We start from the raw sequence: 14294 nt of genomic DNA, 5'->3' as shown, positions 1-14294 counted from the left end.
ACGAAAATGTCAAGTTTCAACTGACAGAAATAGATTTCTCTGTGTATGTCTCTGTGTTTCTCTCTCTCTCTCTCTCTCTCTCTCTCTCTCTCTCTCTCTCTCTCTCTCTCTATGTGTGTGTGTATGTGTCAGCATGTGTGACAACCAGGTGACTCTTCCATTTATATGTTACGACTGATATTTCTCTTATATCTTAACAAACAGGTGTAGAATGATCCTGTATTTCAATGCTCACAAATATTGAATAGTCTTAATTTAAAGTAAGTGAAGATATTTTGTGACACTGCCACATGAAGATTAAATGTGTGTATCTATGATTATGTATATTTTGCAGTTCCATGGGAGGAAAATATGTTTATCATCAAACAATCCTTGTGAGGTTTTTCATATGAAGTGTGTATATTCTCAAGTTTTGGGGTAACTTTTAATTTAGATATTGTTGGATTTGTTACAATTTCAGTGCTTAAAGGGAAACTTGGCAGGATTTCCCCCTCTGCTGGAGAAATTGTGCATTATGCTATTTCAAACTGTGGAAAAAGGTAACGATAAAGCACATGGATTTGTTTACAAGCTAGCAAAACGGTTAGCATAAGTTCGGCAGACAATGTGGATGTTACAAGGTAAGAAACACGATTTAAAACGAGTTTCTTGTTTCTCACTTCTCTTTCCGGGACGGTAGTCTCAATGTTGCAAGGTTGGTTTTCCACCTGGGGACGCTAGGGGCAGCGGGAAAAGTCACCATTTTCACCGGAACAGGTCATTTAACCATCCAAATGATTTCTAAACCGGTTTATTACCTTGAAATAGTTGCCAAGCCCCCTTTAACTTCAAGGCGGGAAAAATCTGGACAACGTTTCCTCAAACTGAGCATTATTGAGCAATCACTGTTATGGTGCAGGGAGTGTTCAAAATGATTGTCTCTCAGTTGCTCAACTATACTTCACCTTATTCATGCGGCAGCCATGTGTAAACCAAAATGAGACTATGGGGTACACTGATTATATCATTAACACATTCTCGCCACCTACTGGCGAATGCATAGGACACAATAATGAAATGGTTTGCGTACCCCATAGCTTCGTTTTGGTTTACGATGGCCACCGTGTGAATAAGGCGAATACACCTAGAGTGTACTTTTGTTACTGACACCTAGTGATGCTTATTTTTAGTTGGCCTCTGGCAGGTGGTGAGGTAGGATATCTGTTGAAGAATATCACAAATTGAAGTATTACTTTTCATTCATATTGTTTTGGGTAAAGTGACCAATATTTTTTATTTTAAAGGACCTACATAGCATAGTACATGTATTTAATATTCTTTGGAATTTCCCATAAAGGAAGTTGGATGCTGAAGGTTGCCAGACCTCTATCCAGAATTCAATACCACAGTTCTGTATACACATTATAGGCCACTTATTTAAATCCTAAACAACAATTTTTCTGACTTTGAGATCCACAACCACCTGATAAAACAACAAAATAAAGGTGAACAGGACCCAAATAAGTGTTTGCTCCTGAACACTTATCATTACATCACAAAACTGTTATGTAGGCCTATTGTTATGTTAGCACTTAAAGTAATAAAAAAACCATGACCGTACTACAAACTGGTGCACTTGTGGTTGATGGTTCTAATTCAAAGCAGGCTAAAACAAGACTGAAAGCCAACCAATAGAAGAGAAAACCTGAATGTGTAGATATAGCAGATATAGCAGGGCATAATTCAGACCAGAGGTTGTGAATTTGATTAAAAAAAAAAGGCATTCAGAACATGTTGGTGATGATGGTGGAGGTTATTGTTCAATGTTTAGGTTATACCAGTGGTATTAAATGGTTCCTAGATTATTGTATATATTATATGTGTGTATATATTATTATATATTGTATATATTATATGTGTGTATATATTATAATATGTGATTTTTGAATGTTAAAAGTAGCAATTGATGAATAAACTCTTTGAGAGGTGGATAAACTCTAATAAGATGTGGATAAACTCTATTTCTGAAATTCAGAAGTGGATAAACTGTGTTTACTTGCGTTTAGCCTCCATTACAGCCCTCCCCATGAGGGGAAATTAAATATTGTCTGAAAGATTATTAGTCATCATTCAACTGAAAGAAACCTATTGCTGATCATTCCATTATATCCCCCTACGGTCATATAAATAGGCCTACAGTAAATAGCCTAGCCTACTAACTATGATCCAAGTTGGCCAGTTAGTGATTTTGGACAGTCTTTTTAAACAAATAAATAAATAGGGAATTGGAATAGGTCTAAAACAAATAACACATCTGAGACTGATTTTGTCACTGCCCGACACATAACACAAGTTTTCAGTAGCCACTGAATGAAACAGAGATTTTGGTCAGGTCAGTAGATTGGTTGCTGAGGTACATGACGTCAGAGTGGGGCTGGGAAAAGGGGTGGGTCCAATGGGTTTCGCTGTGGCAACTTACTTCCGCATGTCTGGAAGCCTATCTCTCGCATACATAAGAGACGTCTGTAATAAACACAGAATTGTTTACAGAGTAGGCAGATGAAAATTAAGGGTTAATCGGATAGAAAAATAAATAGAAGGACTAGCTTAAATAGGTAGTTAGGCCTAGTAAGAAATGTATTTTTATTGGTTACATTAAGAACCATACTTAACCTATTTATTATCTGCATGTTGATAATAGAATCCAACACATCCTTTCGAGAGAGCATAGCTGAGATATTCGCTTAATTGTGCAGTGCTGTCAGGGATTGAAGACGACAATGTTGAAAGCGGTTATTCTAATTGGTGGACCACAGAAAGGTGAGTTGACCAACTTTATGCATTCGTCTAATCACGGAATGAATGAAAATCGGGGTTGAGGTGACGTGGCACAGATGATGTCCGTGACAGGGACTTGTCACATGATGCTACGGCACCTGTCCCTTGCACTGCATGTATTGTCGCGTTGGCTACTCATCTGCAAGATAACTTGAGCACTCGATATTGATAGGAAGTAGCCTAACGTCGGTTATAACGTAAGCCTAACCCTAAGATTTGCTGTCAAACTTGCAAGGCCGAGGCTTATTGTCATCCTTGAATACTGTAGGCTAACTCTTGATAAAGTCATGATGCTTTTCTTCAAGGGACACGGTTCCGCCCCCTTTCATTCGAGGTTCCCAAACCCCTCTTCCCGGTGGCCGGTGTCCCCATGTTACAACACCACATTGAGGCCTGTGCGAAGGTAGGATGGCGCTACACAGAAAATAACCAGGTTATAGGAATCTTATAGTAGCCTGTTTTGAGACAAAGTGTCATAGTAATCATATAGGAATAGGCCTGAACACTACAGTATATTGTAAGGAATTTTATAGGTATTACAGAACATCACAGTTTTATACCCTAGAACTAGCCTACTACATAAATCCTTTTTCCTTTTTTTGCATAATAATAAGCAATGCATGTCTGCTTTCTTCAGGTGCCCGGGATGAAGGAAATAATACTGCTTGGTTTTTATCAACCCAACGAGGAGCTCAATCGCTTTCTGATGACTGTGCAACAGGAGTTAAAAATCTCAGTCAGGTTTGTTTGTTCTGCATGAATTAATGCCACTCACAGGGCTACAAAATAAAACATCTCCATCTACATACTGTAGGCATGGTAACATGTCAACCATGTTCAGTATACTGTGCAAACATGATTTCTAAAATGTCTTCTGTTCGTCACTGTGATATCCGTCTCCCTGGACACCGTAGGTACCTTCAGGAGTTTGCCGCCCTGGGAACGGCTGGTGGCATCTATCACTTTCGGGACCAGATCCTGTCTGGTGGCCCCTCTGCCTTCTTCCTCATGAACGCAGACGTCTGCTCGGAGTTCCCCCTGCTGGAGATGCTGCGTTTCCACGGCAACCATGGGGATGCCCACTGCGGCGTTCTCCTGGGGACCACTGTGAGTTCAAAGCAGTATCAGATTCAGACCCATTGCTCAGTGATATACATAAGCAAACATTTAGGCGAATACGTTTTTGGTGAGGTGATCAATCTGTTCAAGCAGTTCAACTTTGCCAATGTTTTTATTTGAATATTTAAACTTGTATGCTCTGAAGTGGATTTTGTGTTGTGGATGACAACAAAGTGGCAATTCTATTAATCCAAAATCAACCCACAGTGTAGCAAAGACATACAGTATAATATTTGATATTTTATACAATTGCTCTATTTAATTCTGGCTAGAACTGGTTTAGAAGTCACCAAGTGTGACTGAATTAATACCTGTTTTAACTCTATCTAGGCCAATAGGACACAGTCACTGAATTATGGCTGCATCGTGGAGAACCAGGAGACCAATGAGGTGCCTAAACAGACATGTCTGATTTCAATTACAGTATATTACTTTACTACAGTGTAATAATTCATGCATTATTATGTATTGTTTTTTTTTTTGCTTGCTTGTTGTCCTGTAGCAAGTCCTAAAATATCTGTCCCATTTTCAGGTACTGCATTATGTAGAGAAGCCCAGCACTTTTGTGAGTGACATCATTAACTGTGGCATCTACCTGTTCACCCCGGAGATATTCGCCCATATAGGGACGGTGTTCCAGCACAACCAGCAGGAGCGACTTCAGTAAGTCTGCCAGGGCACCGCGCCAATGCATAGCCTTGATTCCTCGATTCTGTCACACTTCTGTCACACTTCTGTCACACTTGCACACACTTTTTCCCCAGAGGTTGAGTGTTACATGAGAAATAACTTTTGGCTGTGCGAGACATTCCGTGACAAATGTTTAAATGTTTTCCAACTGACAAGCGACAGGCAACGAGTGAATTGCCAGCTATCTGTAGTCTGTGGGTGGCTTTAGGCTACCAGCTATGTGACATATCGTAACAGTGGACAATACAATAGATGCACTGATTGTGACATTTCGGTACAATACTGATACCTATGTATAAAATAACAATATGGCTGATAACCCATGCCAATATGTTTTATTTGTTTGTTTACTTCATTTTTCATATTTATTTTTATTATTTATGTACTTGTATTTATTACAAGTATATGATTGACTATTGAGCACCAATACTGTAGCAACAACCTTTTGCCAGAATGGCTGACTGTATTACTGGGAAATAGTAATAAGTGCACTGTGGCTCCACATGTGTGTGGTTTATTACGGTACCGTTCTGTGCGGGTGTGACACACTTGTCTGTCCCTGTCTAGGGAGGAGCAGGCGGTGGGGAGGCAGAGAGAAGAGGTCATCCACCTGGAGCAGGACATCTTCACAGCGCTGGCCGGACAGAAGCTGCTGCACGTCTACAAAACACAGCACTTCTGGAGCCAGATCAAATCAGCAGGGTAAGCAGGCAGAGCAGAGCAGAGCGCCCCCTAGCAGTTTCACATTGAAGTTTGTTTTGTAATTTGGTAGACACTTTGATTAGTTATTCTTAAGTTTTCAAAGTTTAATAGAATGATTAAATGATCAATAGAAAGGCACTGTCTGAGAGTGAAAAGTAAGTAAGTAAATGGAGTGTGCTGTAGTCTTGATTTTCACTTACCTTGATGTTCCTGCTATCAACGGCTGTCCATGGTCATTTCTGTTTAGTCATGAAATGTTGTATTCTATTGTCCCAACAGATCATATTTTTGTTTAGTCATGAAATGTTGCATTCTATTGTCCCAACAGATCAGCAATTTATTTTAATGTAGTCATTAAAAATGCTGTATTTTATCGTCCCAACAGATCAGCAATATATGCCAGCCGACTGTACCTGAACCAGTACCACCATACACACCCAGAGAGGCTGGCCATCAACCAGGAGGGAGGCCCCAAGATCACTGGTAATTACACCTCACTCATCCATAATCATTACTCTTAGTGTCAAACACTGAAAACTAATGATGATTGAATTTGCCCTCTCCAGGGAATGTATACATTCATCCAACAGCCAACATTGACCCCACAGCTGTGGTAAGTACACTTATTCACTTACCGGTACTTAAGACTCACACACAACAACATGTTCTCACTCTCTCTCTCTCTCTCTCTCTCTCTCTCTCTCATACTCACACTCACACTCACACTCACACACACACACAACCACACACAAAAACACACACACATACCCTAACATCTGCTTCCTTCACTCATAAATGTATTTATTGTTTTTGTTTGTTCACTGTGTCTTTGTTTGTTTAATGTGTTTACTATGTTTTATTTGTATATGTAAACTCGGCTACACTCATTCCAGAGAATTTGATAAAAAGGGTTGAATAGATGAATGAATGCCTGTTCCCTTGTCTCCAGCTGGGGCCCAATGTGTCCATAGGTAAAGGTGTGTGTATTGGTGCCGGGGTACGAGTCAGAGAATCCATCGTCCTTCACGGCGCCACTTTACAGGCAGGTGTCTTACTCAGGATCCTTCTACTGCTCTTATTATAGGTTGTTCTGTGTCATTACCACAGTGCTTAGGTACATGGTAAAGATTGATTGGTTGAAAAAGATTGACTGATTGAAAATTGATTGGTTGACTTGTGCAGTGTTTTACTATTCTTTCTTTCTTTCTTTGTTATTGTGCTTTATTTTAGGATACTTTTTAATCCACTTTCATAGCCACTGAGTTCAGTCTGAAGATGGTGATTGAATAAATGAGTCCTAAAATTGCACAAACGGTGAGGAACAAAACATATTTGTTTTGTTCCACACAAGGCATCATGCTAGCACATCATTATTCTTTTTTAATTTTGCTAATTATTCGTCATTATTTTCGACCGCTGTCAATGGCAACGGAGTTTGTGCTTCTAATTAAGGTCTTTCATATCACTCCGCAATTACTGGAACTTCATTCAAAAGTGAAAAGCAGACGGTTGATCAGCTGTGTTCTAAAGAATGTTGCTCTTGATTTAAGTTCAGCGTGTTTTGTTGCGAACTATTTGTTTCTCAGCAAAAGCCACGATGAACGGTAACAAATAGGCTATAGCCTAGGCTATGTAGACTAAAGAGTCATATCGTGGGGAGTTTATTGTTTCGCTTTGGCAAGTAGCCGTGTAATAAGCGGGATAATGTAAGCCTATAGAATGCCGGTCATTATTGGGAAAATAAGTCCCTTCAGGGCGGAACAAGACCCCTCCGCTGCGCGTCTGGGTCCGCTTCGCCCTGTCAGGACTTATTTTCCCAATAATGACCGACGTTCTATACATTATCCCTTACTTATAACGACCCCTTTTGAGACCCATTGAACCATTGATTGATTAATAGATTGATCATCATGTCTGTAAAATCACTACTTATCCATTCTGTTACATCACTACTCTAATCTCTACCCTGTCATTCGCATTGGCTGCAGGACCACAGCTGTGTGCTGAACAGCATTGTGGGATGGGACAGTACCGTGGGGAAGTGGGCGCGCGTTGAAGGGACGCCCAGCGACCCCAATCCCAATGACCCCTACGCCAAGATTGACAGTGAGACGCTCTTCAGAGATGGCGGTCTCACTCCGTCCATCACTATCCTAGGTATGTGTAACATGTAATTACACTGTCTTCGACAAGACATCCCAAACATATTTAATGTCAACTTGTCATGACCAAGACAACTTCTGGTACTATAATGTCACTTTGGTTAATGTCAAGTTGTCATAATCAAGACAACCCAAACAATGTCAACTTGTTAGGGTCATGTCTTTTTATTCTTTGTTGAAGGGAGGGTCACCCAACTTTTTTTAGTCTAGGAAGGAGGGTCACCCAACTTTTGTATTCATGAAAACAGCAAAATTTATGTCCGAATCCCAGGACATAACGCACTGGACCTCATAATAGGCTCGAGATAATTCCAAAGGGGAAAGATAGGCTATTTAAAACGTAAAAAGTTTGAACAAAGCTTCCCGATCTTTGACATTGCGATCAGTGACTGGCATCGGGTGAACGAAGCTTTTCGAAGTTGAATAGGCTATTAAAAACTATTTGCGCACCTCCATGTCACAGGAGAGACTAGTGGGCTCGCCTTATATGAATTGAAAAAGACATTAGGCTACCTGCAAGCTGGCCTATGATTTCATTGCTGAGTTTGCGGCAAGGTAAGCAAGAAAATGTTTTTTTTTTCTGAGTCAGGATAGCGAGTCAATGTCATTTATTTGTCCAATGTTAGCCTATACAGACCATAGTGCACATCTTATCAATAGTTTGAATGTTGTGTGTGTTACTCATTGACAAATAGTGCTCAGCACAGTGTTCGCCTTTGTTACACTATTTGGTTTCGTGGTGTAGCCTACCCTATGATAAATGGCTTATATGGCCAAATATGTGACTCAGCTAATGTTATAGGCTATACATTTTCCCCTCTTAAAGACAAGCTGGTGTGGCCTATTAGCCTACTATTACAATGCACCGACAGTAGGTACGTGTAAAGTAGGCTATGATTTTATGCACGTAAGTGAAAAGGGCCTCGCACCAGTCAAGTTCGCACAGGACCTCGCACCCCCTTGCGATGGCCCTGCGGCTCCTTCAGAGCTGGCAGCGGGGAGTTAAAATAGGCCTACGTGATAAACCCGGAAAAGGTTGACAAGTAGGCTATCCCGGTTATTATTTGTGAAATTGTGTGAAACGACAGCCTTTTCAAGGCATTTCAAGGAAGGAGTGGTAGCATGGAAGTTCCCAAATTGACCCAGTACAGAAGGCATCAATAAATTGTTGGGGAGGGTCATGCGTTTTTTCTCAATCACTTTGGAGGGTCATAGAAAAAGTTCTTGCTGGCGAGGGAGGGTCACGTCTTTTTTGACTAACGCTCCCAAAATTCCTCCGGTAGCCCCTTAAATAAATAACGAACTGTCCCTTATGACAAAAACGGAATGACACTTAATGACAGAAGTCATAAATGTTTATGACTTTGTTTATGACACGTTCATGAGTGTCATGTCATAGTTATGACAGTATCATGTTACTCTTGTAGATACCGTCAAGTAAAGTGTTACAGCAAAGTCTCTCTGCAGATGCGTTCACCCGTCATCACAACAATTTGCCATAGTGCAAGCACTCCTGGCTCTTAGAGGGAATGGGAGATAGCCCTCTGATTGATTTATTGCTTGTTACATCCAAAACAAATCAATGATTAATAGAATAGAATAGAATAGAATAGAAACTTTAATTGCCACACAACAATGTTGGTGGTATTTTTTTGTATATTTAGTATTGTGTCAAGAAATTTAAAGAAAGAGAAATCCAGCAATTTTTCACATAGATCTCCGTTTCTTGAGGTCACCGAGTACTGTCGGTACGAAAAAAACCCCCTGAAAACAAACACTTTTACCTAGCTCAAGTTGGTTCAGCTCCAACAGTTGGAGCTTCCAGGCAGCTAAGGTGCTACGTTCTGGGGGCATGTTCATGAGCCCCCATGATCATGACCCCAGAGTGTAGCACTGCACAGTAGCTGCCAGGCTGCAGCAACTCAAGCTAGGTAAAACCGATTGTTTTTGGGGGTTTTTGTACCGACAGTACTCGGTGACCTCCAGAAACGGAGATCTATGTAAAAAATCACTGGATTTCTCCTTTAAACACCACCCTTTTGAATTGTTTGCTTGGCAAGGAGACCATTTCTCCTGCTGTCAAAACAGCAAAAGGGTCATTCTATGAAACGGGTGCCATTTGCATCCACAACATTTGATAAGATGCATAAGGCACAAATTAGAGCCAAAGTGTGTTTCTAAAGCCTAAAGATACTGTAATAATTCAAGGGTTCTTGTTAAAAGGGTGTACAAGAAAATACCATTCTTAGTATCACTAATAGAGTATCACACTATTTTTAACCATTTTTCAAAAGTGCATGGCCATTTCCAGGTCTCCAGGTTGACTGACATGACATTTATATCTAAAATATCACCACGTAAATGTTATATTCTTATCAAACTTTTTGTTATTTTCAGAATTAAATATCATTTCCTGATGACATTAGACATATTTATTCAGAATAAAATCATGTTTTTTGGTAAATATTTTAGCCCCTGGTGTCCCCTGGTTTGACTTACCACCCCGTCACATTAACTTGTTTTGTCTGTAAATAGCATACTGTTACTTGAAATGAAATCACAAAGACAATTTTTGATAATGTCTGCCTGTAGAGTACCCAAGAAACTAAGCAGAGACATTTTTTTACATTGTTTATTTGTTGTTTTTTCATTATTATTATGGGGTCCGTCAAGCTTAATCCAACCACCCAGTCACGCAAGTTAGACAGGAATAACTTTTTCATTAAATTTTTAACACCATCATTGCTAAGCAAATTACATTTCTAATTGAAGGCATGTATGTTAAGTCAATAACTTGACCATTATTGGATAATTAGAGCTGTTTTATCATGAAATGTACCACCCTGTATTATATTTCAATTCATTATATTTCTATGTGAAAAAAAAAATATGGATAAATTGAAAAGAAGTTTACTTTTGATGAAAATTTTGAAAATGTTATAGTGGAAAAGGCACCAATTTCATAGAATGGCCCAAAAGTGGATTCAGACACATCCTTAACTTCCTTGCGCCTCGGGCCCTTAGACTATCGATTTCGATTGCTAAAATAGGACTCTTGGTTTAGGAGGAGAAATCTTACCAAAACGTGAAAGCCCCGTGAGGAGAAACATACCCAATAGGGGGAGCTGTTGTATACGGTTACAGTAATGATCCCATGGTTGTCAGCATTATGAAGAATCACTTATATTTCTCTAAAGCATTCATTTCAGATTTACTTTTTGCAACTATAATCATAACATACCATTGTAGTAACACAACATTTCTGGTATGTCAAGCTATGTAGACCAGTGTTTCTCAAACATTTTTAGACCTACTTCAACAGTTTACACAATAGGCCTACTCACTGAACCACCTTGCTAATTGTCTTAGCACCTTTCTTATTGTGTAAGAGGATTCATATGATTTAAACTGGAGTATCTTACATAGGCAGTGTTGCAGAACAGTTTGGATTTACATACAAGTTGGTTCAATATTGCAAAAAACTCATCTATATATTTTTTTTACCACTTCTGCTCGCGGACCAATTGGGATAGCTTGCGGACCACCAGTGGTCCCCGGACCACACTTTGAGTAAAACTTATTCTAAAGAGAAAAGCAGGCTTATCCAGCTGGAAAAGAAATAAGCTGATTGGACCTCAACTGTAGCACTCATATGTGCAATAAATATAAGCCTTGGTTTTTGTTTTTATTTACTGTTGCTCACTTTCACCCAAATTTCTGTGAGTGCTTCATCTCACATGAGAGGGCAATTTCGAACACATCTGTCATTCACAGCGAGGCTGGAGAAATGACTAACACAAGAAGGAATCAAAGAGATGCTGAGAAGCAGAAATAGTTGCAGAGAGAGAAAAAAGAGAAAAAATGTAAACACATTTTATCCCATGTAATAGCTTGAGGATGTAGACACACTGATGTTGTTATCAAGCCTTCGGCTCCATTAGACACTAGTTCTCCTGTCTGGTCTTTCCTGCATATGAGTAAAGGTCTGTATATTTCACTTTCTCTAGGCTGCAAGGTGAGCATTCCCTCTGAGGTCATCATCCGCAACTCCATAGTTTTGCCTCACAAGGACCTGAACCGTAGCTTCAAGAACCAAATCATCCTCTAGGCATCTCACAGGGTGCAAGACGCAAGAGGAGTGGATATATAACTTGGTACTCACAAAGAGAAACGTTTGTGAAGACCATACAAGAGATTTGAGACACTACAAACTAACAGAAGTGTACAATTTTAAAGCTATATATTTGGGACAGTTGTTACATTAACTAATAATATGGGATGTGTAGTTTTGCACATAGACTATGTGTAAATGTTTTAATTTTAGAGCTCTTTTGCACTGACAAGCCAAATCATTGTGAGCATGGCTACTCGCCTACTAAAAGAGAACCATGCTGAGAGCTATAGAAGTAGTCTGCTGTGTGTTCATGATGCAGGCAATGGCTGATTGATTGCCTCATTCATTTTCTAAAAGTTGTTTCTTTCTTTCTGCCTTTTTGGTTGCCACTTAGGTCAAAGTATAGTTAATGATAAGCAAGAAAATCCAATCCTCAAAAAGGCCAAACGAACAGTTTAGTTAGGGGAGCCATAGCAAATAATTATGCTAGCCTACTTATGCATTTAGCTGAAGCTAATATAGCTGATTTGCTGTCACTAAACCTAACGTTTCATTATGATTTTAAGCAGATCCCTATAACTGAAAAGACAAGAACCCATACTAATTTATTTGAACTGTCAGATAACCCATTTGTATGAGCTATTGAGGTGTGACCGCATGTGGTCTCACTATTGAATGCATGGAGTGTCAGTTAGACTGCATTAGTGCCCTCCTTTATGTGCAAGTGCTTTGCTTTTCCAGAGTGAGTGAGGTGAAGCTCTCAATATTGGGTAGAAGCAGAACAGAATGGCTCTCGGTGTTAGATGATTATTGCTAGTTTTGAACTCTGCCACTTCACTCCCAAGGACCTCCGCTAATTGTGTGACATTAATTGGCCACATTTGCGTAACACTTGGGCTTTATTCTCGGAGTTTTTTTTTTATCTTCATTTCTTTTAATCAAAGAAATCATTGATTGGCCTTGAAAGGCAACAAGTGCAAAGCAATCAGGAGGAGGGCTTGGTGTGAGAGAACAAAGAAGCCAGCACTGTGTTAACCCTCTGGAATCTGTGTGAGTGAATTTGTGTGTGTGTGTGTGTGTGTGTGTGTGTGTGGTGGGGGGCATAGTCGTGATGTGTGTGTGTGTGTAATGGGGAGGTGATGATGTGGTGTGTGTGTTTGTGTGTGTGTGTGTGTGTGTGTGTGTGTGTGTGTGTGTGTGTGTGTGTGTGTGTGTGTAACACTCTCTTCTATGTGGTGATTATATGATGATATACTGTATGCAGAATAGAATAGAAATGAGGACAGAATGCAAAGACCACTTTCCATAGAAGTTTCCCTTATAGCACCTGTAATTAGACTTACGGATTAGACTCTTTCTAAGTGGAAACTTTTTTAAACATCTATTTGCTTTTGTCCTTCTGTGAAGTGTACTGAATTTCTTCTGAAGTTGAATCATGGGAAGGGTTGTTTTGACCAAGGGGCCATATTGTGGAGCCTTCTGTTTTGTAAACATTTGAAATAAAAAAAATTCTATATTTTAACACGCCATCTTGACGCCCACTGTGTTGAGAACTCATTCTTGTGTGAGCCGATGCCGCACATTCTGTCACATTTCACATCGGATCAAATCTCCCGCCTGCTGTGCGGTGAGCCGAGTAGCTGTTCCACACCCGCGTATGCACACATACTCTCAACCACACATCTGACTGACTTATAGCCTGTTTCTGCTCTTAAGTGTGTGTGTGTGTGTTTGTTAGGGGGTTGGTTGGATAAGTGCTTGATGTCAGATGAGATGAAGAGCCACACACTTCAGCCTCTCTTTTGCCTGCTGTGGGGGGTAGGTGGGGGTGTCTGCTGATGTTCATTAGAAGCACATCTATCAATAATGACCCAGCAGCTGCTAAACCCCCCACCCACCCACTCTCAGACACATGGTACGATCCTACCACATTACTCATATTGCGCCTGATGACTCCTGTGTACCAAATACTGCAGATAAATAGAGGGGGGGGGGGGTCATAAAGGGATGCAGGACAAGGTGAGCTAAGCTGTAGGACTCTGTCATTAACCTCCACCCCTCTCTTCATCTCCTCTCCAAAGCCCTTCAAGTTCATTTTTAACATCAGCGGACAAGACACACTAATGTGCTGTAGCCGACCTATGAGAATAGATTGCGCCAGAATCAAGACATCAACCTCCTGAATCAGTCACAAGCAAAACAGATCATTACATCATCTGATCGTTATGGGTGAGTGCTGTGGAAGAGCTCAGCAGTAATCATTGCATTTCTAGGACGAGGCAGATATCAAAGACAGGGAGACCGCAGCAGGGTCTTTAGCTATCAGGCACGTTCCAGGTACAATGTCACGTATACCTTTTCCAAATATGACATGACAGGAAGTTCAACTGATTTGCTGATTATATTATAAATAGAGAGGTTTCAAAGGGGTTTCAGCAAACAAACAAATCATATGAAGCATAGCTATAGATATATAGGTGTGTGTACTCTGTAAAAGCATCAATAAAACAGCTAATATTAAACAATAAATGCCATGCCCCTCTCTTCGGCAATACTCTATGCACAATAGAACTGTCCAGAACAGAAACTCTAGGGTATTAAAATTTGACTGATATGGCTAAGGTTATTTGTGTGTGTGTACTATATATATATATATATATATATATATATATATATATATATATATATAT

The 14294-nt window shown here is 39.9% G+C and overlaps 1 protein-coding gene across 1 annotated transcript; it reads left to right on the top strand.

Moving 5' to 3' along the window:
• The first annotated feature begins 2474 nt into the window (after positions 1-2474).
• On the top strand, positions 2475-13126 carry gmppab (GDP-mannose pyrophosphorylase Ab). Its single transcript, XM_048234194.1, has 12 exons — positions 2475-2799; positions 3123-3220; positions 3455-3558; positions 3732-3924; positions 4267-4326; positions 4469-4599; positions 5194-5328; positions 5714-5811; positions 5895-5941; positions 6278-6370; positions 7317-7485; positions 11498-13126. The coding sequence occupies exons 1-12, from the start codon at positions 2760-2762 to the stop codon at positions 11596-11598; spliced, it is 1269 nt and encodes a 422-aa protein (XP_048090151.1). The 5' UTR covers positions 2475-2759; the 3' UTR covers positions 11599-13126.
• Positions 13127-14294: the final 1168 nt, after the last annotated feature.

The sequence above is a fragment of the Alosa alosa genome, chromosome 23, assembly GCF_017589495.1.
Source record: "Alosa alosa isolate M-15738 ecotype Scorff River chromosome 23, AALO_Geno_1.1, whole genome shotgun sequence".
Taxonomy (NCBI): domain Eukaryota; kingdom Metazoa; phylum Chordata; class Actinopteri; order Clupeiformes; family Clupeidae; genus Alosa; species Alosa alosa.
This window is presented reverse-complemented; position numbering and strand designations above follow the sequence as displayed.